Source organism: Cebus imitator, unplaced genomic scaffold, assembly GCF_001604975.1.
Source record: "Cebus imitator isolate Cc_AM_T3 unplaced genomic scaffold, Cebus_imitator-1.0 Scaffold501, whole genome shotgun sequence".
Classification (NCBI taxonomy): domain Eukaryota; kingdom Metazoa; phylum Chordata; class Mammalia; order Primates; family Cebidae; genus Cebus; species Cebus imitator.
In genome coordinates this window covers 1190835-1217559 of record NW_016107816.1, presented here as the reverse complement: position 1 = coordinate 1217559, position 26725 = coordinate 1190835, and the positions used below count along the sequence as shown (strand labels likewise).

At 44.3% G+C, this 26725-nt stretch overlaps 1 protein-coding gene across 3 annotated transcripts in view; it reads right to left on the bottom strand.

Annotated features, from left to right (window-relative positions):
• LOC108292725 (myocardial zonula adherens protein) overlaps positions 1-26725 on the bottom strand; it is a 93289-nt gene that overhangs the window by 51975 nt on the left and 14589 nt on the right. For all 3 annotated transcript variants that reach the window (XM_017513801.2, XM_017513803.2, XM_017513805.1), the window contains 6 exons: positions 16080-16235; positions 12908-13000; positions 8768-8881; positions 4440-4592; positions 1375-1500; positions 239-367 (listed from right to left, as the gene is read on the bottom strand). In XM_017513801.2, the coding sequence (XP_017369290.1) occupies positions 239-367; positions 1375-1500; positions 4440-4592; positions 8768-8881; positions 12908-13000; positions 16080-16235 (771 nt within the window). The remainder of the gene's footprint in view (positions 1-238; positions 368-1374; positions 1501-4439; positions 4593-8767; positions 8882-12907; positions 13001-16079; positions 16236-26725) is intronic.

Genomic DNA, 26725 nt, shown 5'->3' with positions numbered 1-26725 from the left:
ATTTTTTCTACAGAATTTCACAAGAAATATTTTTTAAAGCATCAAAATCGTGACCATGGGAAAAATTAGAACTTTGTTGAGCTTTCTTATAGTTTATTTTATAGCTTTGTCTTTTTGTTTGTTTAATCGCAAATGTGGGAGGTGAGAGGGATCCATATTCAGGGCTTCTCGTATCTTCAGATGGGCCTGCAGGGAAAAGTTTGGGCAAGTGGGCAACAGGCCCGACACTATGTCCTACCTTTTCCATGCGCTCAATCAGCCTGTCCAGCTCCCCGATCCTCTGGTCCTTCTCCTCTAGGCTGATCTCTGCCGCTTGCATCTTTTTATTGGCTTCTTCAATGGCTTTCAGAAAACTATTGGTTTCTTCCTGCAAAAGAAATAGACTCTCCTAAGTACAAGCATGGGGTACCTAGGCTACTCACCAGCCTCCAAGCAGCTCTGGCCTTGCCGTATCATTATTTCTCTTTAAAACCTGACTTTGGAACCTGACAGTGTCTCACAGATCATGAACTCAACCTCCATGATTCTGATTCTTACCTATGAATAAAGATATATGGCGTGGCTTGTTAATGCGCCTCACTAGTTTTCTTTTTTCCCTTGACTTTATGTCCAAAAGGTATAAAAGAGGCCTAAAAACATTTAATAACATCGAGTAAGTACTCAGAATGTCACTCCATTTGCCAGAAGTGTAAAGGCAATTAGGACCAGATTTGGAATTGAATGCAGACTTCCCAGATTCTTCTCCCATAATGCAATGCATCAGCTCACTACTAAGAAGAAAACCCAGTCAATCATCGGCGCATGTATTAAGCTTCTAAGGACACAGATGAGCCAGAAATGGAGTCCCTGCCTTCAGGAACTTATAATCTCCTGGAAAAGCTAAGATGTGAGAAGCACAGCCCCAGTCAAATGGCAGGTATAAAAGAATTCCACAGTAAAAGCAGAGGTAGAGAGAGTGAGCTTCCTAAAGACAGATAATACTCTGGTTCCGTGACTGAGAGAGACTTCATGCATGGAGAAAGTGGCATTTCAGGCTTTTACGGAGCTTAGGCAGGATCAAGGACAGGAAAGGAGGAAATTTCAGGTAGAGAGAAGCAAATGGAAGGGAGGGCACAGCTGCAGGCAAGCCCAGGATCTGCTTAGATGCTGGGAAACTGTCAGATGAGCTAGAAAAACGTGTGTATTAACAGACAGGAACCAAGGGCTATTCTGAGTGGGAGGAGGATGAATAAAAGTAGAGGGAATAAATCCTTGATTCCTTACCTATGGCTGAGCCCACTAACCCACCTCTAAGAAGAAACTACCATGTAAGCATCACCAAAAATAATGAACCAACAATTCCCGGTTAGTTTACAGCAGCTGCAACATACACACCAGAAGTGCCTCCTTCTCGGCACTGTGCTTCCTCTGTTCTTCCTGCAGCTTCTCTTGGTACTGGCTGTACAGCTTCTTGGTCATCTCTCGCATCACCTCGGCATTGGCTTCTTGGGACGATTCCACCTACAAAGAGACTCATTTCAGAATGACAGCTTTCGCAGGGCCCGGGGAGCTGGCAGCTTCCACTCCGTGCCATCTCATGTGGGGACTCGCAGAGATAGTGAGCCCATCCACTGGGTCCTGCGGCAGACAGAAGCAGCAGAAACTTATAGGGCAAGGGAGGAAGAGGGGCGAGCAGAGCCACAGAAAAATAAAAAGCGGCATTTCCCACGAGTTTTGGGGGCATTATCAGGACAAAGTTTTGATTCACATGAGTGACTTCTTTTTCAAAAGGTAGAAACTTACTTCTCTAAGCAATCTCATTAGGTGCATTGGCCAAGCCAGTTTTTAGGTAAGACCAGCTAAGCTCAAACAAGAAATCTCACCCTTTCCACACCTTTGTGCTTTCCTAAATGCTGCTTTTGGAAACATTCCAGCCTAGCGTGGGGAACACTAAGCTGGCACCCCTAGTGCTGAAGCAGGCCTGGCTTAGGAGGTGAGAAAAAGTCAGTGGAGTTGTGGGTGGGCAGGGCTTAGGTTGGGGGCGGCTGGGGCCTCCTGTTTGCCAGGCTGCGTCCTCACACACAGACTTCCCGCCGTTGATTTTACGCTGCAGAAGGTTTGCTCTCCTCCCCGCCTTCCAGGTTATTGCCTATTCCAGAGAGCCAAGTTTGCTGCATACCCAAACTCTGGAAAAGGGAGGCATTTTTCAACCTCAGTAGGTTAGATGATGTGTATTTCCAAGATGTGACAAGTCTCTCTTGATGCCCTTGACTTCTCCCTTCTCCCCACTGGGCAAGTGTTGGTACCAAGAAGTCCCAAAGTGGGAAATCCTGAGCAGAGCTTATCACCAGCTGAGAGAGACCCTATGTGCCGTGTGCTGCATTGCTGCATTTGCATGCATAGCTTGCCGCAAGGGTTCTGTCCGTGGAGGCCCATGCACTCTGCATCCAGTTCATGTAACATACCCTGAGTTCCTGAAGCTATTTTTTTTTCAATTTGGGGAGTAAAATAAGAGGAGGGTGTAGGAAAAACCTTGTTAACTCCACTGTCAGGATGAAAACCAGCACCAGGCTCCACCACAGGCAATCCACTGTGGGCCGTCGTTAAAGGCCTGGACTCCAGGGAAGCAGCCAGACTGCCAAGCAGCCTAATGACGTCCCCAGATGCCTGGTGACAGGCCACCTCTAGAAGCAACAGGACTGAACAGGACACACACGTAGAGTAGACACTCAATGAGTATTTGTGGAATGAATGATAGAATAAAGCTCCTAAGCTGAGAAAAAAGACCTAAGTCAGTAATTTCGGGCTTTTTTGGCAATACAAACCTTTTCCCCCTCAAAGTAGCACTTACTCAGAAAGACAATATATGGAAAAGAAGAGCTGCCTATTAGAAGTGAACGTAGAGAGGAGATCTGTTCCTTGGCTGTGGCAGGCCAGGTGAACTGGCAGCAGAGCCCCAGGGCAGCAATACAGAGACCGGGCAGTGCACTGGCAGTCCCTCCGCCCCACCCAGCCCACGCCTGTTGCAGCCTTCATGGAGGGGCCCACCCGTCCCAGTTTGTCTCCCCAACTTAATTACCAATAGTACCACCTTTCACTCCCTCACATATTCTGGTTGAGCAATAAACTATGTGGATACGCTCCCCGTAAGAAAGCCTAAGTCAGCCAGGTGCAGTGGCTCACACCTGTAATCCCAGCACTTTGCAAGGTTGAGGCAGCTGGATCACTTGAGGTTGGGAGTTTGAGAGCAGTCTGACCAAGCTGGAGAAACCCCATCTCTACTAAAAACACAAAAATTAGCCAGGCGTGGTGGTGCATGCCTGTAATCCCAGCTGAGGCAGGAGAATCGCCTGAACCCAGGAGGTGGAGGTTGAGGTGGGCCGAGATCGCACTATGGTACTCCAGCCTGGGCAACAAGAGCAAAACTCCATTGCAAAGAAAAGAAAAGACAGAAAGAGAGAGAGAAAGGAAAGAAAGAAGAGAGAGAGGGGAGGGGAGGGAGGAAAGAAGGCTGCCTAAATCTGTGCTGAGCAAAATTTTAAAACTACAGACTTACATAAAAGGAATTCATCCAGGATATAATTTATTAAGTGCCTTCCAGGAGTCATTCATGGAACTTCTATCACTGGGTAGGAAGTCTATTCACGGTTTACATTTGGGAGGGACACTAATGTATCTAGGGCATTAGAAGTTTAGAAGTCCAGCTAAGGAATGCACCCACCCTAGGGAGCCAAATGGGACATTTCCAATTTAGTCACCCACCAATTTTCTTCTTGAGAAGGGGTCACAGCCCAGGTACTGGCTAACTGTGTGCCCCTCAGCTCTTTATTGTCAAGCCAAACAGAAAGGCCTTGTGACCTCAAAGAAAATTTAAACAGTGAAGGGAGAGATGTCCAAGGCCTCTGAAGTCCCAGATCTATGGACATCCCAAGTGTCTCCTTAGTAACTTAACGGTAGCACCATGGTGAGTGTCTACAGAGCCCTTGAGGCTACTTGGGGCCAAGAAAGGCATGCCTGATGGAGGCGTTTATGGAGCACTCTCAATCTGGGCTGAGTGCTATGGCTCATGCCTATAATCCCAGCACTTTGGGAGGCCAAGGCAGGCAAATCATCTGAGGTCAGGAGGTCGAGACCAGCCTGGCCAACATGGTGAAACCCCTTCTCTACTAAAAATACAAAAATTAGCTGGGCATGGTGGCACACACCTGTAATTCCAGCTACTGAGGGAAGAGACTGAGGCATGAGAATTGCTTGAAACTGGGAGGCGGAGGTTGCAGTGAGCCATGATCACGCCACTGCACTCTAGCCTGGGTAACAGAGCAAGACTCTGTCTCAAAAAATATATATCCAATGAAGAAGAGAATGGAGAAAAGGAAATGTTAAAGTTGAGGATGGGACAACGAAGGTGAGAAGAGAGGAGAAAGGTTTGTGGAAAATAAACCTAGGCTCGTATACTCCACCTTCATTTTCAGCAGCTGGTTTTCAACTTGTGCTACCTCCAACTGCCTCTGCTTCTCTCTCAGCTTGTCCATGGATGCTTCATACGTCTGCTGCAGATTTCTGATTTGATCCTTAATGTTGCTGTTTTCCAAAGTCACATCCACAAGGGTTTTCTGTTAGGATGAAAATAAAAACAAAACCATATCTGGTGGTGTGAAAACACATGGGCTGCACCAAGCCCTGGGACATCCCCTTATCATTAGCCACTGAGGTAGGTGTCAGGTCACAGCAGCTACCAGTCTGGGACCCTGTGCTGTGAGGGACTGCAGGTCCCCCATGGTGGCCGAGAGGTCTGCCCCTGTAGTTTGGTAGGACAGAAAGCCTTTCCCATACCATCCCATAGCTGCTGCCAACACCACTTGCCTCTGCTTATGATGGATGGAAATGAATTAAAATGGAGTCCTTCCGAGCTAAAGTGTTCCTAACACATCATTTCACATGGAAAAAAAAACAGCTTTTGAAAATCATTAAGTACAGTACAATCCCATTTTGAAAAATATGTGTAAACATTGGTTCAAATATATGTTTATGCACAGGGAGAAAAAAGGCTAGGAGGAAATCCAAATAGAGTTTTCACTATGTGGTAGGGCTATGGATGTCTATTTTCTTCTTTGTTTTTTCTATATTTTCCAAATTCCCATAATGAAATCAGTAAACAAAATACTAGCTTTCTAGAATAGAGATATTCCTCTTTTTCTTAAAGAGCTGTCCCTTCTGTGTTTCTAGATTGCCCACCAAGATAATAGTGACAACATGACTGAGAATACTCCCCTGCCTGCAAATGCTTCACCTTCTTCCCTTAGGCAGAGAAGTAATAAAGAAGTACTAAGGAACAGAATTTGGTAATGTAGAGAAATGTCAAAAGCCTATTGATTTTTGCACCAGGCCACACTGAGGCAAGGATGTTTAAATCAATAGTGTTGGCCAGGCATGGTGGCTCATGGCTGTAATTCCAGCACTTTGGGAGGCCAAGGTGGGAAGAGCACTTGAGCCAGGAGTTCAAGACCAGCCTGGGGCAACTATAAAAAACTAGACATGGTGGTGTGTGCCTGTCGTCCCAGTTACTCAGGAGGCTGAGGCAGCAGGATGACTTGACCCTAGGAGGTTGAGGATGCAGTGAACTATGATCACACCACTGCACCCTAGCCTGGGCAATAGAGCAAGACCCCATCTCTAAAAAAATAATCAAAAAGAAGAAGAAAAAGGCCTGGCACAGTGGTGCATTCCTGTAATCCCAGCACTTTGGAAGGCCGAGGTGGCTGGATCACAACCTCAGAAATTCAAGACCAGCCTGGCCAACATGGCGAAACCCCGTCTCTACTAAAAATACAAAAAAAAATTAGCCGGGCATGGTGGCAGGTGGCTGTAATTTCAGCTATTCGGGAGGCTGAGGCAGAGAATTGCTTGAACCCAGGATACAGAGGTTAGAGTGACGCAAGATTACGCCACTGCATACTCCAGCCTGGGGGACAGAGTGAGACTCCGACTCAAAAAAAAAAAGAAGGAAAAAAAATGGTTTTGCTATTTACCGATTTGGTTTCTACTTGGTTAACTCTCCTTAAAGATAAATGGCCTCCACAGAATCCCTGCCGTTGGAAAGGCACATTCTCTTATGGCCCCAATCATCTACAGCTTCACATTAGGAGATATGGAAACCCTGGTGGTGGGCACCGTTTCTAACACCTCTGTTAGGAACAGATGATCCATCTCTGAAGCTTCTTCAATTCCTCAGCCTCTACTTTGGATAATAATAAGCTGCTCACTCCTAAACCTACTTGAATCCAGAAAAGGAATTTTTGAAGGAGGTCACTCGCTATTAAAGAAAATACTGAAGCCCTCTGGAAGATGGGGTCACAGAACACGAGTTTCAAGGGGCTTTAGAAACTACCTAGGCCAACCACCCACTCCCCCAGCCCCACGGGCTTCACAGATTCTACTCTCGTATCTATATAAAAACCTACACTCTGGCCCAAGAGACTAGGATTCTTCTAATCCTAGCTCTGCCACTAGGTAAGTATCTTGTTTATATCATTTCTGTCTGTTGGTCTCAGTTTGTTTATCCATAAAACAAAGGGATTAGAGATCCTCTCAATTCTTTCTAGCTCTGATATTCTATGGAATCAAACCAAGGGTCTGGTCTCCCTGTCAGTAATAATGAAATTGGGTAGAGTAGGCCAGTGGAAGGGGCTGGGATTCTGCATAAGGAAGAAGCCAGCTACCTTCAGATTTGGTCCACCAGGTACCCGGGTGGCCCCCAACATCACAGTAAGTCAGTCCTCTTCCTCTAGCAGGCTGAGTTTCCTGCTGCGAGATGGCACCTCCTCCTCCTCCTCCTCCCCCGTCTCCCTTTCTCCTCCTCCCCCTCCCCCCTTCCTTTCTCCTCCTCCCCCTTCCCCCTCTCCCTTTCTCCTCCTCCCTCTCCCTTCCTCCTCCTCCCGATCCTCTCCCTCCTCCCCCCTCCTCCTCCTTCTCCTCCTCCTCCTCCTCCTCCTTCTCCTCCTTCTCCTCCTTCTTCTTCTTCTCTCTGTCTCTCTCCTGTTTAATGTTTTAGCTATAAGGCTCCTTCGGCTGTCCAGGACTAATAGCCTGCACGATAAGTAGGAATCAGTCAAGGTGCCTGGGTTAGGGCTGGCCCAACTAGAACAGCTGACCCCTGCAATAAATGCCAGAGTGCTGGCTAGATGGCAAAGCAGAAGAATTTCCAGAAAATACTTGCAAATACATTTTTTTTCTGGTAACAAAAACCAGAGATGTAGTACAAATGCCAACTAAGCCTGAATTCAGGGGAGACAAAGCCCTTCCTGGTGGGCTGGGAATAAGACGGCATCGGAAAAGGGAGGAAAAGAAGCCTTGGCAATCCCCTCTGACCACAGGAGGAAGGGAAAACAAAGGCCACGAGGCAAACCAGACCCAGAGTGGGGCTTGGCCTGAGGCCAGGGGAAAGCTGGTATACACTCAAGGGAGCCAGGAAAAGGGTGGGACTCAGAGGCCCACCAGAAATGGGCATCCCGGAAAAACCCAAACCCAAACCTGAGGCCGCCTGGACCCACTCCAGGACAGTGGCTGAGCTTTGCTGTTGTCACTGCTGCCATACCAGCTGTTATCAGAGAATTAGGGGAAGTGGAGAATCCCAGCATGAACATTTGTTTGTTTATCTAATTAATTACTCATATAGGACTAGAAAGGATTTGAAATAGCTTTGGGAACTTTTGAGAAGAGGATAAAATGACCCAAATAAAGTTGGAGGAAGAGTAAAAACTATTGTTCATTTATTGGAAATGAAGACTATGGGAACTTATTTCAAATATATGTAATTATTTGTTTTGAACGTCTTCAAGTTAATTTGCATGTTAAAGGACTTGTAAGATAAGAATGGGAAGCACGTGAATGGTTAGCTCCTAGTAAACCAAATCAACCAAGAAAACAATCCCTCAAAGTGAGTTAACAACATGCATTTTCACAAATATAAGATACTGGGTCTTTCTGCTTCCTTCTCTGCTACTACAAGACATGAATATACTTTTTTTTTTTTTTAAATAGTCTCACTCTGTCGCCCAGGCCAGAGTGCAGTGGCACAGTCTTGGCTCACTGCAACCCCTGCCTCTGGGATTCAAATGATTCTCCTGCCTCAGCCTCCCAAATAGCTCGGACTACAGGTATGTGCCAACATGCCTGGCTAATTTTTTGTATTCTTAGTAGAAAAAGGGTTTCACCATGTTAGCCAGGCTGGTCTCAATCTCCTGACGCTGTGATCCACCCACCTCAGCCTCCCAAAGTGCTGGGATTATAGGCGTGAGCCACTGCACCCAGCCCCATGATTCTTTCTGATACAAAATAATTTCCAAGTATAAAAAACTGTTTACAAGCTTTTTTTATATTGCTTGTTGTGAAAGAGTACAGGTTGTCTTTGGTGACATCTGTGTTAACCTGTGATTAGGTGGCACTTCCAGTGGCACTGGGGCTGGAGGGAGAGGGCCGATGCATGGGGTTAGGCACTGATGCTGAGGACCACTCGAGTATCTAGCGGAGAAAGCGACATCTCTCACGCTAAACTCAGGGTCTCAATTCCCTTTTCAGTTAAAGCAAAAACAAAGCCTTAGAGTCTCAGCTTGGAAATGCTTCCTTTAGTTTTCTTGACCGTCTTCTGGGCAAAGTCTTTGCAGTGGTTCTGCTTAAAGATCCTGAATGATGGGCTGAGAATGTTCTGTGACTTATTTTTCTACAAAGGGACAGGCCCCACTCTTGATTAAGCTGGGTTGCCCTGTCATACCAGTAAAGAGACGCGTACCTGCAGGCCAATGGAGTCTGATGCCAAGGCCGAGTTCATGGCATTGAAACTATCCAAAGCAGATGACTGGGTTTGGATGTGATTCTCCAGATACTCCTGCTGAGCATGGGAAACCTGGACAGATTGAGGAGACAGACACACAAAATCAATACCTACACGCTCTCAACAATCTTCAGTTAGGCTGGAACTTTCTTTTGTTAGAAGCCATTTCTACTTCAATATCTAAAGTAAAGCTTTAATTTTAAGAGTCAACATCTGCGTGACCCAGAGAGTGGAAGGCAGGAATTGTCTTCCTTTGGATAGTGTTTACTCACAAACCCTGGCTTAGTCCTCTCAACAACAATGTGCAGAGTCAGAACGTTGTGCTTTACGAGGAAAAAACCATCAGAGACGTTATGTGATTTGCTCACAGTCAAACAGCTCAGAAGTGGCATGCCTAGAACTAGAACTCAATTGAAATCACTTCTGCAGCCACCTTGCTCTTTGCACTCACCATACAGAGAATATACTTAGGGCTCACTCAATTCTCAAGAGTTGTTTTGTCGCTGTTGTTCTTGCTGCTGTCTTTGTTGGGTGTGTGTGTTCAACATGTCTAAGAAAGTTTCATCAGAGGCCAGTCTTCACCTAGATATTGGCAAGAGGCTAGATACAGGTAGGATTGGAGATAGAAGTCCCCAGGAAGGCTCCCCAGGTGGCCTCTGGGAGCCACAGAGCAGGAGGCACGCTCTGGGGAGTGGAGAGCGAATTAAAGCAGGCCAGGCGCAGGAGTATGTGGCAGCTTTGTGTTCCTCACTGTGTCTCAATAGCAGTAATTTAGCGATCTTAATCTGGCTGCAGTACGTAGGATGACTTGGAGAAGGAGGAGACTTGTAGGCAGGGTTTCTGGGACGGTTCTAGCATGAGAAAATGAGGGTGTGTAGGAGATGGTGATGGAAAGCGAGGAGCAGAGTCTTGTTTATGCATCTATTGCAAATCCAATTCTTTGGCTTTGACAACAGTTATTAGTGTCTGACAGTCATGGCAGAATAACTTTCCATAAGCAGGTGAGAATTTCACACATTGACATGCCAGTGGGAATGGGCTGGGTAGATATGTTTATATAGCCCTACCCCTATAATCAAGGAATGGGCTAGGTGGATACATTGGCATAGCCCCACTCCTGTAATCAAGGTAGTAGGTGTTGCTTAAGCAGTTAATCTCACAGCTCTGCCATAAACTGAACTCCAATGCCTGTCTGTTCGTCTGTTGGAACTGCCCTTCTTTCCTGCCGATATTAACTCTTATGGAAGCTGTGTCATACAGAGAGGGGTTTTTATCTTTGGGATTATTAATAAATTTTTAAAATGTCCTCAAGCATTAGCTTGACTAAACTAGAGGAAAGTTATTTTTCTTCAAGTTTTGAGTATGTAATACACTCACATGGTGCAAACATTTAAAAAGTATAAAGTTACTTTTATACTTTTATAAAATATTACCATGCTGCTCAATTACCACCCTGCCCATCCCTGCCTCCCTATTAGAAACAGTTGTTAATTATCCTCTGGACTAACCTTCTAGTAATTTTTTGTGCACATACACACAACAACCCTGATGTGTTTATTTTCTCTTCCTGTTTTATACAAACGGCAGCAAAATTTTCCTATGTATTTTCCTGCATCTTGGTTTTTTTTCACCATCTACATCTTTCTGGGTCTCCCCTTCAAGGACTTACTTGCTTTTTTTTTTTTCTTTTACAAATGCATGTATTCTATTGTAGAAATACATAATTTAGTTTACTTTCCTTTTCTCTTTTTGAGACAGGCTCTCACTCTGTCACCTAGACTGGAATGCAGTGGCACCATCTTGGATCACTGCAACCTCCGCCTCCCAGGCTCAAGCAATGCTCCTGCCTCAGCCTCCTGAGTAGCTGGAATTACAGGCCTGTGCCATCACGGTCGGCCAATTTTTGTATTTTTAGTAGAGACAGGGTTTCACCATGCTGGCCAGGCTGGTCTTGAACTCCTGACCTCAAATGATCCACCTGCCTCGGCTTCCCAAAGTGCTGGGATTACAAGTGTAAGCCACTGCACCTGGCCGCTTTCCCCTTCATGATGGACATTTAGGTTTCTAATCACTTTACTATTACAAACAATGCTGCAATAAATAAGTCCATCCATATGTCATTCCTCATATGTAAGAGTCTGTCTGTAGAATAAATGCTAGGAATAGACGGGCTGGGTCAAAGGATCTAAGCATCTGTAATTTTGACAGATAATGCCAAATTGCTCTCTCTAAGAGTAATACCAAATTTTATTTTCATCAGCAACCCCCTGTTTGCCCACAGGCCTGTGAACGATGTCCTGCACTACTCTTGTACTTTGGCGGGTCTAATAGATAAAAATTATATCACGGGGTAGGTTTTTTTTTTTTCTTTTTTTTCTTTGAGACGAGTTTCGCTCTTGTTATCCAGGCTGGAGTGCAATGGCGCAATCTCGGCTCACCGCAACCTCCGCCTCCTGGGTTCAGGCAATTCTCCTGCCTCAGCCTCCTGAGTAGCTGGGATTACAGGCACGCGCCACCATGCCCAGCTGATTTTTTGTATTTTTTAGTAGAGACAGGGTTTCACCATGTTGACCAGGATGGTCTCGATCTCTTGACCTCGTGATCCACCCGCCTCGGCCTCCCAAAGTCCTGGGATTACAGGCATGAGCCACCACACCCAGCCCGCAGGGTAGTTTTAACCTGCATTTCTCTTACTATGAGGTGAGGCAGAGCATCCTGGCACACACATAAGAGCTCCCAGTCTTTCCTTTAGTATACATTACAGTCTGTTAGAAACCTTTTGCCTGTTTTTATGAGTTGTGGCCTTTTTCTTCTTGATTCATAGGGGATCTTTCAATATTCAGAAAATGAGCCTCTTATCTATGATATGAAGGACAAATGATTTTTCCCAGTCATTTGACTTTGACATTGTTAGCAGCAGGAGTTTCTCATTTTAAAGTTCTCAAAGTTATCAGCCTTTCCTTTCATGGTTTTGGGATTTTATGTCATAATAAGAAAAGGCATTCCCTTACCCCATGGGTATAAACAAATTCGCACATTTTCTTCTGGCACTTTTGGGTTTTGTTTTTCGCGTTTAAATGTTTGATCCATTTGGAATTTATCCAGGTGTAAGATTTCCAACAGCACATGAGTTTTCCCAACAGCACATACTGACTAGTCCATTTTCCGTACTTTATGTGAGATGCTACATTTGTCATGTATTGGGGTACATTTCTGGACTATTTTTTATTGATGTTTGCCTATTTATGTGCCATTACTAGACTGCGTTAATCTCTGAGGCTTTTTCACTTTCTTTTAACATTTAATAAGGCTAGTCCCTCTCACTGCTCTTTTCCCATTATTTTCCCAACTCTTTTTATTTATTTTCTATATAAACCTTAGAATCACCTACTCCACTTATAAAAAACAAAATCTATAGGTCTTTTTTATTGGGTCATATTAAATTGGTACAGTCACTTGGATCTTATGATGCTGAATCTTCCTTTCTAAGCACATGCTATTTCTTTTCACTTACTATAGTTGACTCCTAGGTAGCTAGTATTTTTCAGTTGATAATATTTTAGAGGTTTTTGTATATTGAAACCTATTTGTATATATTAATTTTATATCCTGTGTATGTTTATGTGTGTGTGCATATATAATCTTATACCCTGCTACAAAGAACAAATCTTTTGTTTGTTTGTAGTAGTTTTTCTTTCTAAGCTCACGTTCACTCGGGCTTTCCAGATATACAATCATATAGTTTGTAAACAGTGACAGTTTTATATCTACCTATCCCATTTTTAAACCAATATGCTTATTTCTCTTGTTTGGCTAGTATGTCAAGAACAGTGTTAAATAATAATGCTGATAGCCGACATCCTTGTTTTCTTCCTGACTTTGGTGGGAACGCTTTGAATATAAAGAAGAGGTTATCTTGCCACAAAAACTTACCTTTAGGTAATACATTTCATTCTGTAATAAAATCGCTTCAGTTTATTTAAATATGATTTTGTTCATAAAGAACACTGTATACTCTCTTCAGCCACTAGCCACTGAGAGACCACCCTGAGCTCTGCCATGCCTCCCTATCTCCAAGCAACTGAGATAATGACTTACGGATAGCTCCTGGGTGAGCTGCCGAATCTTCTGTCTCATCTCATCATAGTCTCCATACATTCGCTTCCTCACTTTTTCCAAAGTGGCTCTTACCTGCAGCCCACAAATATTCTAGTTAGAGATCAAGCTATGACATGTTCATATAAGATTTCCAAAACTTTTAAGAAATTCTAAAGAAAGAAGGACGCTACATAAAAATAACCTTAAGAACAAGACAGGAAATTAAGGGAGAAGGTCACCCCCAACAAGTAGTTAAAAACTAGTTAGGAATTATCCAAATAATTTATATATAATTTTATTGTGTATATATTTTGTATGTAATAAAATAGGCATATATTAATATAGAATATAATAAAATATGGGTTAATATATTAATTACATATAATTATATATATAGCAATTACACATAATCATAATAATAAATATTAACTAGCCAAATAAACAGTGAAGAGAAAATGGTGTTGAAATCTACCTATCACCCTCAAATTACATTTGGGCAAGGTTTTGCCCTTTTCCAGTCACATATTTTAACAAGTAGAATGTGTTTTAACAGACTCATGGCTAAAAAGACCGAAAAACCAAAAACCAACCTCTGCTTTTCCCTCTATCTGCCCTGACTGCCAAAGAGCAATTAAAGGTCTAGAATCGAAGGAAGTAAAATATGAACCCTGGAGAGCCCATAAATTTGAAAGTCAGTTCCTAAGTAATCACCAATAGTACACAAGGCAGTAAATGCAACAGAAGTTCAAGTGATTCCGCAAAGCACTCGTTTACACAAATGCTGTTAAAGTTTCTCTGTGGTACTACTTTCAGAGGAATAACAGGACCTTAAAAACTCTAAAAACACAACAAAAAACCTAACAAACAGTCCCTGTCTCCTCCCTTCTTCTGGTGTCCCTAGGATGGGCAAAGTACTCAGGAATCCTCAAATACCGTAGGACAGGAAGTCTCAAGGGAGTTTTCCCCAGCACACTCTAGAATTTCAGCTTTACGAAGGGCCTAAAGGCAGCAGTTTGGTTAGAATTTACGAGTTTAGGACATAGTATTGGAAGTCTTAATTTTGAAGCACACTGTTTTAAATTAGATAGCATGTTTATTAGGGGTTACTGGATATTGGTGGAGATTTGGGGGAAGGGAGAATCAAGACCCCAAGACTTCCCCATATGAATTCTAAGAATAGAGTCTACTTTCTTGCCATTAAGCTCAAACATTTGGGGAAAATGAGGTTAAAAGTACAACTTTTCATTCTAGGCAGGCAGAATGGCTTTCACGTGTGGCCCTGAGCTGGCTCTTGTGCTGCTCCCAGTGGTGAGTGGGTGGAATCTAGAGCTGCATGTCCCTCCCAAAGGCAAACACTGCAATGACCAGGCCGGGGATGGAACTGAAGCTACTACGGCAAGGAGGGAAACTAATTTCAGGTCCCTCCTGAAGTTGCACATCACAGTGGAGGGTGGTAACTCCAAGTCATGTGACTTTGCCACATCTCATCCAGGGCTCAGGATTAGCCAACATTTCCTCCTGTCCTTGTGTTAGGCAATTTGGAACTCTGGACTCTGTTTAGAAGGTTACTAAGGGAGGAGCCATACCTCTGGAGTATTTAAATGAGGAAGGTCCATGTATTTCCTTGAGAAAAAAAAACACAAGAAACTTAGAATGTCTGAACTATTCTGAACAGGAAATTCAGCAATTGAATATTCTGAATGGTTAAAAAGTATGTTTGGAGGCTGGGCACGGTGGCTCATACCTGTAATAGCAGCACTTTGGGAAGCTGAGGTGGGAGGTTCACTTGAGTCCAGGAGTTCAAGACCAGCCTGGGCATCATGGCAAAGCCCCGTCTCTACAAAAAATTATCTGCAGGTACTGGCACACACCTGCAGTCCCAGTTACTTGGGAGGCTAAGGCAGGAGGATGACATGAGGCTGCGGAGGTGGAGGCTGCAGTGAGCTGTGACTGGGCCACTGTGCTCCAGCTTGGATGACAGAATGAGACCCTGCCTCAAAATTATGTAATAAAATAAATTTTAATAATCATGTTTGAAAGGTGAGATCCAGGAGTTTGAGGTCGGTTGCTGTCATATACATTATGTATATGTGTGTTAGTTTTTCTATCTTCTGCTAAGCATTTATTCTTATTTAAATTCAACAAGAAATGTTCCTTTTAAAAACTCACACAAAAGCTAAGACATCACGAGTTTGCACCTTATCTGAAAACCCACAAAAGAAAACAGGGCTCACAGAGCTGTGGTTTTAACCTTATGTATCAAAGCCCAGTCCCCCATAATCTCAACATGAGAACTGAAGCCAGTGCAGGACAAAAGTGACTTGCTGGGTCAGAGACAGAGCTGGAGAGTGAAGCAAGGTCTGTGAGCTGACAGGCCTGGGTGACTCCCTGGCCCCACGCTGCCTCGGCTTCTGACAAGCATTTTCGAAGCCACTGGTCTGTCCCGTGAGCCCATCAATGTCAGAGCAGCTCATTTCCTCTTCCACATAATCTGGGTGGTTTGGGCAACAGTGGAATCAGTCAATCTGGGGAAACGCAGGATGGAACAAAAAGAAATGGAGAGACAAAAAGAGAGATAGAAGAAGAAGAAAACACTCCAAAATGTTAACAATTGCTCTCGTTGAATGGCGAGGTTATGAGTGATTTTATTTTATTCTTTATATATTTTTGTCTTCCCCAAATTTTCTCAAAAGAACATGTAATTTAAAAGATAGGAAATAAACTATTAAATACAAGGAAATGGCACTGATTGGCTTGGTTGGACAGCGTCTATTATGGTTGACTTCCTAGCATTTGTTTCAACCCAACTGATTGATCTGAACCAGCCACAGTCTTCCTATTCCCCTTGCCAGGGATGGATTTGGGACTAGTAAGTGTAATAAAGACCACACAAGAGCCTCCAAATCCTACCTGGAAAGAAGTCATCTGCTCTCCCGAGTATACTTACCTAGTAACATCCAGCCAGCAGAAGTTCAACCCTTCCTTCCTTACAGATTTACATCTGGACTTCAACAGTACCATGAAGATGCACAGAAACATTTCCAGTCAAAGTGATAACGCTAAGAATTCTTTCAAAATCCCTTAATACATTCAATTCAATGCTTCCAACTCCATCCTTTTACATGCTACAAAACGAATACAGATGAGGAGCAAAAACTCTTAAATGGCTCACATCTTTGATGTAGTTCATCTCTTCTTTCAGCTGACTGGTGGACCACCCATACACCACCATTTCTTTCTGCTGATTTTGATCTGATCTTCGCACCACACCATAAACAACACCCTGAGGAAGCTTCCTGGTAGGTTCTCCATTGCTCAGGTCAAGATGCTACAAGAAGGTAGGAAAAGAGAAAAAGAATAATGACTCTTTAGGCCTCACGCGAACAGTTGTAATAACGGGCCCATATGTATGATGATGCAACTTGTGCCCAGCATTTGTTGCCTGGCAGTGAAGATGGAGGGAGCAGACTCCCCACCTGGTCTCTGTTCACCAAGTTGCATTTGGCATAGGCTTGAGCTGCATTTACCCTGGAGAAAGAGCACCTTTTGCTAATGTCTATAAGGACCGGTCTACTCACCTAGCAATAATTCCCACAAAGATACCAGATGGACTTGTTTTGTTTCTGGTAACAAGAACAAGGTTTTGGAACTTCATGCTCTTAGTAATGCCGTCTTTCCTCTTATTCCAGCTTCTCCGTACGACTTCAACCTCATCCCTACATATATGGCCTAAAATGCACGAGGTTGAGATTGGTGGTCATCTGGCAGCTAAACTGTCCTCTGAGGGCAGGGCTAGTCCCACGGCCAAGTTCTGAGAAAAGGGGGTGGCGTTAGTATACAACCTGTTGTGACCATTCATAAAATATTTCTGAAAAGCCAGGCAGAGGTGGCGTGACCTCAGCCCAAAAGGATGCTCCCCGTCCTGTTGGCTGGTTCTTAAATCCTTCAGTTAAAGCTTTGGTCATTGTTGAAATGCAAATCCGCTTGAGAAAGAGTAACATGTCTTACCGCACTTTTATAGAACGAAGGTTTAGCAAGCAGGAAAGGGGGAACTTGATTTGTTAAGCACCTAAACTACAACCACTCTGTGACATAGCAATTGTCCTTTCTGTCCTCTCCAGTTCAAAGCTAAGAAAACAAGTTCAGAGAGGTTAGGCAACTTTTTTATGGACACACATCTACATCAAGCCTGGCTCTGTGGTTCTGTCTTTCATTAAGTCCCTCCCCATATTGCAGGCTCTATTTAGAGGTAGGGGGACAGAGTAGGAGCCTCCACAACATGGAAGGGACAGAAGCAAGGAAAAAAGCCAAGGTCAAGGACTAAGACTTCAGACAAACTGGCCTTCTCCCAATTTTCCATGGGGCTGACACTGGTACCTCGACAACCTCAAGACACAGAAACCCAAATTCTATAAAGGGTAACTCTGCTCTCCTGCTCATTTTTCAACTGCCTTTGATGTATTCACACACACACATACAAATTTTTTTTCAGACAAAGTCTTACTCTGTCATCCAGGCTGGAGTGGAGTGGAGTGTACTGGACATTGGCTCATTGCAACCTCTACCTCCCCGGTTCAAGTGATTCTCCTGCCTCAGTCTTCCTAGCAATTGGAATTGCAAGTGTCTACCCCCGCACCCAGCTAATTTTTGTATTTTTAGTAGAGATGAGGTTTCACCATCTTGGCCAGGTTAGTCTCGAATTCCTGACCTCAAGTGATCTGCTTGCCTTAGCCTCCCAAAGTGCTGGGATTACAAGCATGAGCCACCATGCTATGCTTGTAATATATGCCAGCCCAATATATTATATATATATATAAATACACACACACACACACACATATAATTTTTTTTTTTTTTTGAGGTAGAGTGTCGCTCTTGTCACCCAGGCAGGAGTGCAGTGGCATAATCTCGGCTCACTGCAACCTCCGCCTCCCAGGTTCAAGTGATTCTCCTGCCTCAGCCTCCCAAGTAGCTGAGATTACAGATACCTGCCACCACACCTAGCTAATTTTTTTAATTTTTGGTAGAGACGGGGTTTCACCATGTTGGTCAGGCTGGTCTTGAATTCCTGACCTTAGGTGACTTGCCTGCCTCGGCCTTCCAAAGCGCTGGGATTACAGGAGTGAACCACAGTGCTCAGCCCACAAAATATTTTTTAACACATAAAAATTTAATTTGCATTTGAAAATCGTTCATTGCGGCAGAACGGTAAGTACTTTATGATCCTATTCATTCAAAGTCTGCAAAATCAAAGGAACGTCTAGAAAGGTACATGATGATGATTAATCTTACAGGTTACTAAGAGGGGAACCATGTGTGGGGTAGGGGCGCTGGGGATCAGTATGACTTTTGCTTTTTCCTTTATCCCTTTCTGTATTGCTTGTTTTTGTTTTGTTTTGTTTTGTTTCAATGCAAGCTTTTTAAAAAGTAAGAAAACACAACATCCATTGCTTCTCACCCTTCCTCACACATTAGGGAAGAGATGGGATGCAAGGGGCTGTGATTGTTTGTATTTGCTTCTAGCAAATGCTTCCCCTGAGTCCCTTACAGCTGGGCCCAAAGGCACTGATGCTACCCTGAAATTTGTGCTTAAGTTTGGGCAACTGAGCAGTTAAACAGTGCGCAGTAGAGTCATGAACGGGCATTAAGTTATCCCCAGTTTACTGGACACATGACCAGGAAGAGGAAAAGCTCTAATGAAACTCCCCACATACCAGGAAACAAAAGCAAAATCTTTCAGTCACGGACTCCACCCACTTCCTAAAAAATGAGCCGACAACAACATAAGGCTTTGGTGAAATGCCTTTCTGCAAAGCAAAGCCTTTCAGAGGTGGACTGGCTTGCAGGAAAACTCAGGTGGCCGGACACAGAGGATTCTGCCCCTGGCCCAGGGAGGGAGATTGGGCAGCCATGGAGTGAGGAAAACACAAGCAATGCCAGGAAGAATGAGGTCTATGGCTGAGGGGCCTGGGTCTCAAAGCTCTACACACAAAAACAGATCAAGATACACTAAGTGAATAACCATAAATCTCACATGTTCATTTTTTGTTTTCAGGCTGTGTGTTTGTCTGTGGAAAACATCTAGAAAGATGGAATCCAGATCTCTAACGACAGTTTCCTCAGGAAAATGAGATTTTACTTTTTCCTTTATGTCCTTTTGTAGACTTTGAAATTTTTTGGCAAAAAGAGAAAAGCATTATTTTTGAACTGATCAGGTGTGTAAATGTCAGGGTCTAAATAAAAGGCCCATGGGAGGGGCACAACCCCAGACTCTACTCTTGGGGGAGCAGGGCCATCAGCACCAGCCACTCCAGGGGAGAGGACTCCTGCGGCAGCCGAGGAGCTACTGGGCCCTGACAGAAAAAGTGAAGAAGAAAGTTAATGAAGCAAGAGGAGGGGAAGAGATTTGGTCTCAGGTGATTTGATTATGTGATATATAATATTTTCTTTAATCCTCAAAATGACCCTACTGCGTAAATAGTATGACTTCTCTTCTTCCAGGGTGATAGCCTGCAAGTACCTGCTTACGTCTTTACAAATTGGAGTTCTTTCCTTAACTACAAGGCTACAGTCAGGAGAGGATGTAGAACTCATATCTCCATGTGGCATCCCAGGGTCTCCAGCTGTAGGGAAGCCAAGGGCCTGCCCTCAGGTCCCAGGGCCATTTGGAAGAGGCAGGCCCAGGATGTGGGGCTCCTTCTACTTCCCCAGCCCATCCCCAACCCCACACCTGCATCACTGCCTCCCTTCTGTTCCTTTAGGGACCAATCTCCTTGTTTCAAGGTAGTCACACGTGCTGTTCCCTCAGTCTGCACTGCTGGGCTGAAATGTCGCTTCCTCAGGAGTCAAGAACACGTTTCCTGACCCTTCAGACCCCTGAGGTCTTCTTGGTCCACTCTCCCAGCCCTTCCCCACAACACTCGCCACAGCTGCAGCCCAGCGACTGTTGGCATATGTCAGCATCTTTGTGTGGGGAAGGCCCACTTCCCTAACAACTGTGAATTCCAACAAGTCCGGCGCCTAGCTTGTCTTCTTTTCCACCATAACTCCCAGTTCTAATGGTGACTGACATCAGTGAGTCTCTCAATAAATATTTGCTGAATGAACTGGGAACTTTAGAAGCTGGGAGAGGTCTGGAAATTACTCAGGGTACACAAATACGGTCCAAATGAAGGGAACACCTATTATTCCTCTTAGATGGAGGAACAGAGAGTCGATGTTTACCCCAATCACAACATGTATACCCAGAAAAGCTTAGGAGCAGAGATGGCTAACATTTTTACTGAATGTCAGTATGCTTTCGGTCAAAACCTGAACACAGGAAAAAAAGAAAAAAGTTGACATGTTAAGCAAGATGTTTGTGGCTAAATTTCTTTCCTCCTGTATCCTTTAAAATACCTCCCAATAAGATAAATATTAATTTTTAGGCAGAAGAGCATCATGATGATATTAAGAAACAGTCTCTTTTAGAGAAACATGCTGAGATACTGATGACGTGTATTTATTTCCTTATACACGGTGGATGCAGATGAGGCAGGACTGGCCATGTATTGAGGTTGCTAGTGCTGGTGAAAGGGCCAATGACACATTACATGATCCAGTCTCATTCTGTATGTTTGAAACTCTCCAAAATTAAGTTTTTTAAAGCCTCCGCATGGCCAGGCACACTGGCTCATGCTTATAATCCTAGCACTTTGGGAGGCCAAGGCAAGCAGATCGCTTGACCCCAAGAGTTTGAGACCAGCCTGGGCAACATGGTGAAACTCTGCCTGCAAAAAATGCAAAAATTAGCTGGATGTGGTGGTGTGTGTCTGTAGTCCCAGCTACTTGGGAGGCTAAGGTAGGAGGATCGCTTGAGCCGAGGAGGTTGAGGCTGCAGTGAGCTGTGATCACATCACTACACTTCAACCTGGGCAACGGAGCAAGACCCTGTCTCAAGAAAATTAAATTAAAATAAATTTAAATTAAAAAATTAAAAGCCTCCTTCTAATGCTACTTGGGATTAAAAATAGAGTTTTAAAAAATACACTCTAAATCTATTAAAAGCCTCCTGGGTATGAAACAATACTAGACAAAGTCCGCTTGAACATAAAAGGCCTAATAAATGTGCAGAATAAAAAGAAAGTTATTACAAAGAAGGAAAATTGACTGAAAGGACATTCCATACTCCCAACACATACAGAGAATCTCTGGATTAAGCTGTTCGCTGTGAATACTCACAAATCTACCTACAGGTCCATACTATGGCTGACCTCCCTATAGATACATGTGACATCTCTTTCTTAGAAAGAAAGAAAGAGCAACTTCAGAAAACTAACTTAGCCTAAATTCCCGTCCTAAGGGATTTACTGGCCATCGGAAAGTCTAGATTAACAAGGCCAATGATACTGTCCAAATCTTAGATAAGAATATAGGATCCTACAATGCAACAAGCTCCACAAAGGCAGGACTACATCTGCCTTATCCACTGCTCTATCTCTGGTACCCAGCATAAATAAAGGTTCCAAAAATACATTTTGAAGGGAAAAAGAAAGATGGAATATTTAGAGTATTTGACACTGAGGATTAACCTGTGCAAAAAAAAGAAAATCCCTTGGATTTTCTCAACATACGTCAGAACTGACAATAGCAGACTGCCACAGCCAGTTCACTGCCCCACCAGCCAGGAAGCGCAGCTGGGCACACATCCTGGCTGCCAATACGATTGAGAAGGGCCATAATGTGACTTGTGTGACTTGCAGACTAGAAGCCAAGATATGTCCAAAACTTCTTACTTCAGGCCTCTTTTCTCCAGCCAGAGGGCAGCAGCCAACCCGGGACTGCTAGGCACAGGGCCACTGGGTTCCCTGTCCGTCTTGCAGGCAGAGGCTGGCACTTCAGGAATGTGCTCTGGCTTGTCCAACCTGTGTGTCTAACTCAGCAAATTATTTGTCCCAAGTCATCACTCATACTTGACACTGTTTTGCTTTCTTTGACAAAAGTGAATATTACCCCTGAGCCTTTCCACAGCCTGGAAAAGAAACAGGGAGAAATGAGCAGCCCCATATTCTCAGAAAAACTGAAACCTTTGGCTCATCAAAATACTTGGCCAGGTGCAGTGGTGTATGCTTGTAGTCCCAGCTACTTGAGAGGCTGAGACAGAGGCAATACTTGAGCCCAGCAGTTCAAGGCAATCGTGTGCTATGATCGCACCTGTGAATAGCTACTGCACTCCTTCCTGGATGACGTAGTGAGACCCCGTTTCTAAAAAATAACCCTGAATTAGTTGTTTCTGACCATCTCACGAACTGAATAGGGCCCACTTCCCAAATAAACTCAGGAGAAAAGATCACTTTAAATGCTTAAGATGAGAGGGAGAAGGAAAACTTCTAGCCAAGCAGAAGGGCCAGAGAGAGCGTCGTTTGTGATGCCAGCACCCTGACAGGAGTGCTACTGTGCAGCTTCAGTGCAGGCAATAGTTGCTTAGGCCCAATAACCCCAGTGGAAAAAGGAAGAATACATGGGAGGAAAAAAAATCAGGAACTGCTTTTCTGGAACCCAAGGGTACAGTACACACCTTAGGTAACCTTGACCGATAAAATGTAAATATCCTAAACAGAGTTTCTCTGATAGGAGGAAGCACACAAGTCAATGTTCCCATGGCAGCATGGCCCATCTCAGACCTGAGTTGGAATTACAAATCCACTATCTACTAGCTGTGTGGCCCTAGGAAAGTTATTTACTGTACTTTACAGATCTTCAGGGTCCTTAACAATAAAATGGGAAAACCACCACCAATTCCAATGGGCAGCCTAAGGAATATACAAAATGAAATACACAAAACACCTAGCGTCCTGACAACATACTAGTAGATACTAGGAGATTTTAGAATCGCTGGTGTGGTTTCCTTACATTTTTGAGTATCTGGGTTCCTACTCAACTCTACATGTCCATCTGAATCAGTCTGTCTGTCTGTCCACCCTCTCTTCTTCGTCTTTTTGCTGTTCTCATTACAGTCATCAAATTGGCTCTGACAGAGAATTAGTTACCCCCAAACTGGCCTTGGTTTTTCTTCACAGGGAGCGAATCACAAGGTCTCAGAAGGTTACAAAAACTGAAAAGAGTTGTACAGTCCAGTTGGTTTGCAGGCACGATTCCCAGCTCCTCCTCAGTGTCTGATAAGGTTGTGGGGTGAAGAGCTGGGGGCCTGCTGGAGGCAGCCAACATAGGCCTCATCTTATTTCAGCTCCACCCACTAAACCTTGGCTGCTTTACCAATAGCATTTCCACATTTATTAACATGAATACAGAAATGTTTGGAAAAACACTGGCTCATTTCCATTTGCTAGAAGAAGGAACTAAGGCCACTAGAGATGATCTGATTGGCCCAACCACCACAGGGGCTCATGAAGAAGCTGGGACTCAAACCCGAGGTCTCTCCCCATCCTCCAGGGGCTGTTATCTCTGAGAAGGACAGAGTCCCTGGTGTGCCGTCACAAAGGGCGGCCCAGCCCCCACCTGAAGCTCTGAATCATGGCACCACACTCTCTCACTTGGCAACAGCCTGTGATGTTGTATAAACAGTCACACCAAGGATGAGAACCCAGCAGGCTTATTCATCCAGGGCTTTTAAAGGAAAGAGGGCTATAAAACCTACTGGCAAGGACTTCCTTCTTTTCAGCATTTTACTGGGTTATGAAAGTTTCCAATTCTACATCCATACCCACGCATCTGCTCTCTCTCACTCAACATTCTCAAAGGTCTGGAGAGAAAACAGCTTCTCTAAAAACAGCAGGTCACTGAAGGACACCTCCGAAGCTGGAAGCTGGGACGTTAATAGCTCTTTCAAAGAGTATCTGCTTCAAGCTATTTTATCTCTTTTTTATCTATTTGCAAAGGAATTTGCCATCATAAAGACTCAGAATCAACTCAAATTGCCTAAAATTCAACTGTGCAGTGAGGCCCTGATTTAGTGTGCTAAGTCTGCAGTAGCTGGTGTGGGTTCTGTCTCTATTTCTCTGTGTGTGTGTGCGTGTGTGTATGTGTGTGTGTGTGTGTGTGTGTGTGTGTTCCTGCATATACACACAGAAATCTGTTGCACATGACTATGATAAGAATATGGATACATAAAGTCACAGAGTTCTTTGAAAACAACAGGTACCTAATTTCAGAACTATTTATTACCAACTCTGATTTGAATGGCATGTTTATAAACATTGTGTTCTACATTTATCAATTTCTCAACATGTAATTTCTGCCCACAAACCAACCAGCATCCTCCCTCCCATATTATTACTGATTTTTAATACTCACATAAAAGCCCATGGCTAATTCATCTGGGTTGTTAATATAATTTAAAGTGATTTCTTCAGAGAAACTTGTTATGGATTGAATGGTGTCCCCAAAAAAGATATGCTAGAGTCCTATGCCTCAGTACCCAGGAATCTGACCTTACATGGAGAGCAGATCAAGTTAAGAGAAGGTCAGTAGACTGGGCCCTATTGGTATCCTTATAAACAGCAGAAAATCTGGACACAGAGACATAAAAATGCCATGTAAAGACTGGAATGATGCTGCCACAAGGCAAGGATTACCAAGAGCTACCAGCAGCTGGAAGAGGCAAAAGGGATTCTCCCCCAGAGCCTTCAGAGGGGGCACCGCCAGTAACTTCATCCCAGATGTCTGGACTCCAGAACTGTGATGGAATACATTCAGTTCTTGAACCCATCTCATTTTTCACTCTTTGCTGTGGCAGCCCTAGGAAGCTAATATAAAACTCAATCATCATAATCAGCAAGCATTCATTAAGCACCTACTATGTTCAAGGCAGAGACCTAGGCTTTGGGAAGAAAGAATAAAAAGACTCAACCTCATTTCTCTATGTGTCTGTGGATGTGCCTATATGTTATACAAATTTTGCAAAAATATATATTTATACCTACGTGAAGTTCTTAGCAGCAGATGTCTAGGTCCCAAGTGAAAGGGGCAGCCTGGATGTCCTGCAGGTCAAGACAGGAGTGACCACCACAGCACATGGAAGTCAGGGAAGTTATCAGAAGGGAAGTGGGCCCTGAGCTGAGCCCTGAAGGACACATAAGACTTGGATAAACTGAGACATGGCAGGTAAGGGCCTCCAAGCATGGCTAGGGCCTCAGCAAGGGTTATGAAGAGGGAAGAGATGTCATATGTTTGAAAAATAAAGGCAGGAAGGAGGAGAGGCAGGACAGGCAGCTTCAGGCAGGAGAATGATGCCAGGAAGCTCTAAGGGGGTAAAAACAATGACCCAGGGCCACTGGGCTTGGCTTTCAAAGGGAAGAAATTCAGCATTTCCTCATTACCTCTCTAATCCATATTAAAAACCAGACACTGTGGGGGGCACTTTGATATATTAGCTCATTTACTCTTTGAAACCAGGCATGGCTGTGTCTACTTTAAAGAGGAGGAAGCTGTGCACTTGGGAGCTCATCTGTGGTCTGCAGAAAGTAGTCTCCAGGCAGTTGATGTCTTCTGAAGGACTAAAAGGAACAGGTGCCAAGGCATCTGTCTTAGGGGTGGGAAACCTCCAAATACACCCCACAGACCCTTGACTCCATAAAATGGTGCTGACTCTGTTGTAATTGCATCCAGCAGCTTCCAAACACACTTTGGTGGAACTGGGCAAAACGGGCCATCCTCAAACCACCTCCATTTTCAGTAATTCCTCTCTCTATGATTGGAGACAGTGGATTGAAGAACGGCCCACCAGGCGGCAGCCTCCATGCCTGGCCAGCTGTCTCATGGCATCATGGCATCCCCGCAACATTAAACACCTCCCACAACAGTGTGAAAGACTAAGGAAGGCCCAGGCTGCCCTCAGTCACCTGCAGCTCTAACAGGACCCTGGAAATTTTTGAGAAGTCTCACTTCAAGAGAAGTCAATCGGGCCATTTACATCTTTCTACTCACACATCTGAGCCAGCTCCAATCCCATGGCCTTTGCACACAAAAGACCCCCCTTCAAAGGAACCAAAGTTATATGACCAAGGAAGGTCATCGAGAGTTTTGACATCTTGCAATTCCATGGGTTCCAAGGAAGGGAAGCCACGATGAAACCACATCCAAAGAAGTGGTCCCTCCAGAGTTTCCTCACTGGTGCATGGCCCTGGCTCTCGGTGACTCATGCAAGGAATGTGGCCAGGACATGGTGATGAAATCACTCAGAGCAGCCTCCCACTTACCCCCAGATCCTTCAAGGGCTGCCAACACCCAAGACTTCATCCCTGGGGAAACAACAGTCCCACCCTCCTCTCCTCTACCCCAGTTCTTCTGCAATGAGTCACCAACACGTCACAGACAGGCACTTAGACTGCACCTGGTCCACCTGGTGTAAGAACTATTGTGGTGCCTACACTATCCCAGCAGTGCCTGTCCTGTGCTCCTCAGGGCCTTGGAGTTCTCAACCTTCCACAGGAGGGTGTCTGGGGGCTAAGGAGTAAAGGGAGACTGGGAAGACTCGGGCCCCCATTAGCACCACTTTTGCTTGGTTTGCATGTGAGAGTTCAGTAAAACATTTTGATTTTTTTTTTTTTTTAAAAAAAAGAGGTTCCTGTTGACTTAACAAGTTTGAAAAGCACTATTCAAGACAAGTAGGCAAATTGGCACACAATTTGGTTATTGATTCTACTTGACACAGATAAACACATGAGGCTCCTTCCTTGGGAATACTTGATTCTTCTTCTATGGTGACAGACCTTCCAGGGCCCTCCAGCATCTACCTCCCCAGTGTTGGGACTCAGAAACCTTTCCCAAACATCTCCCAAGCCACGCAGCTTTGGGTCTAACTCCAAAAGACTGTATTTC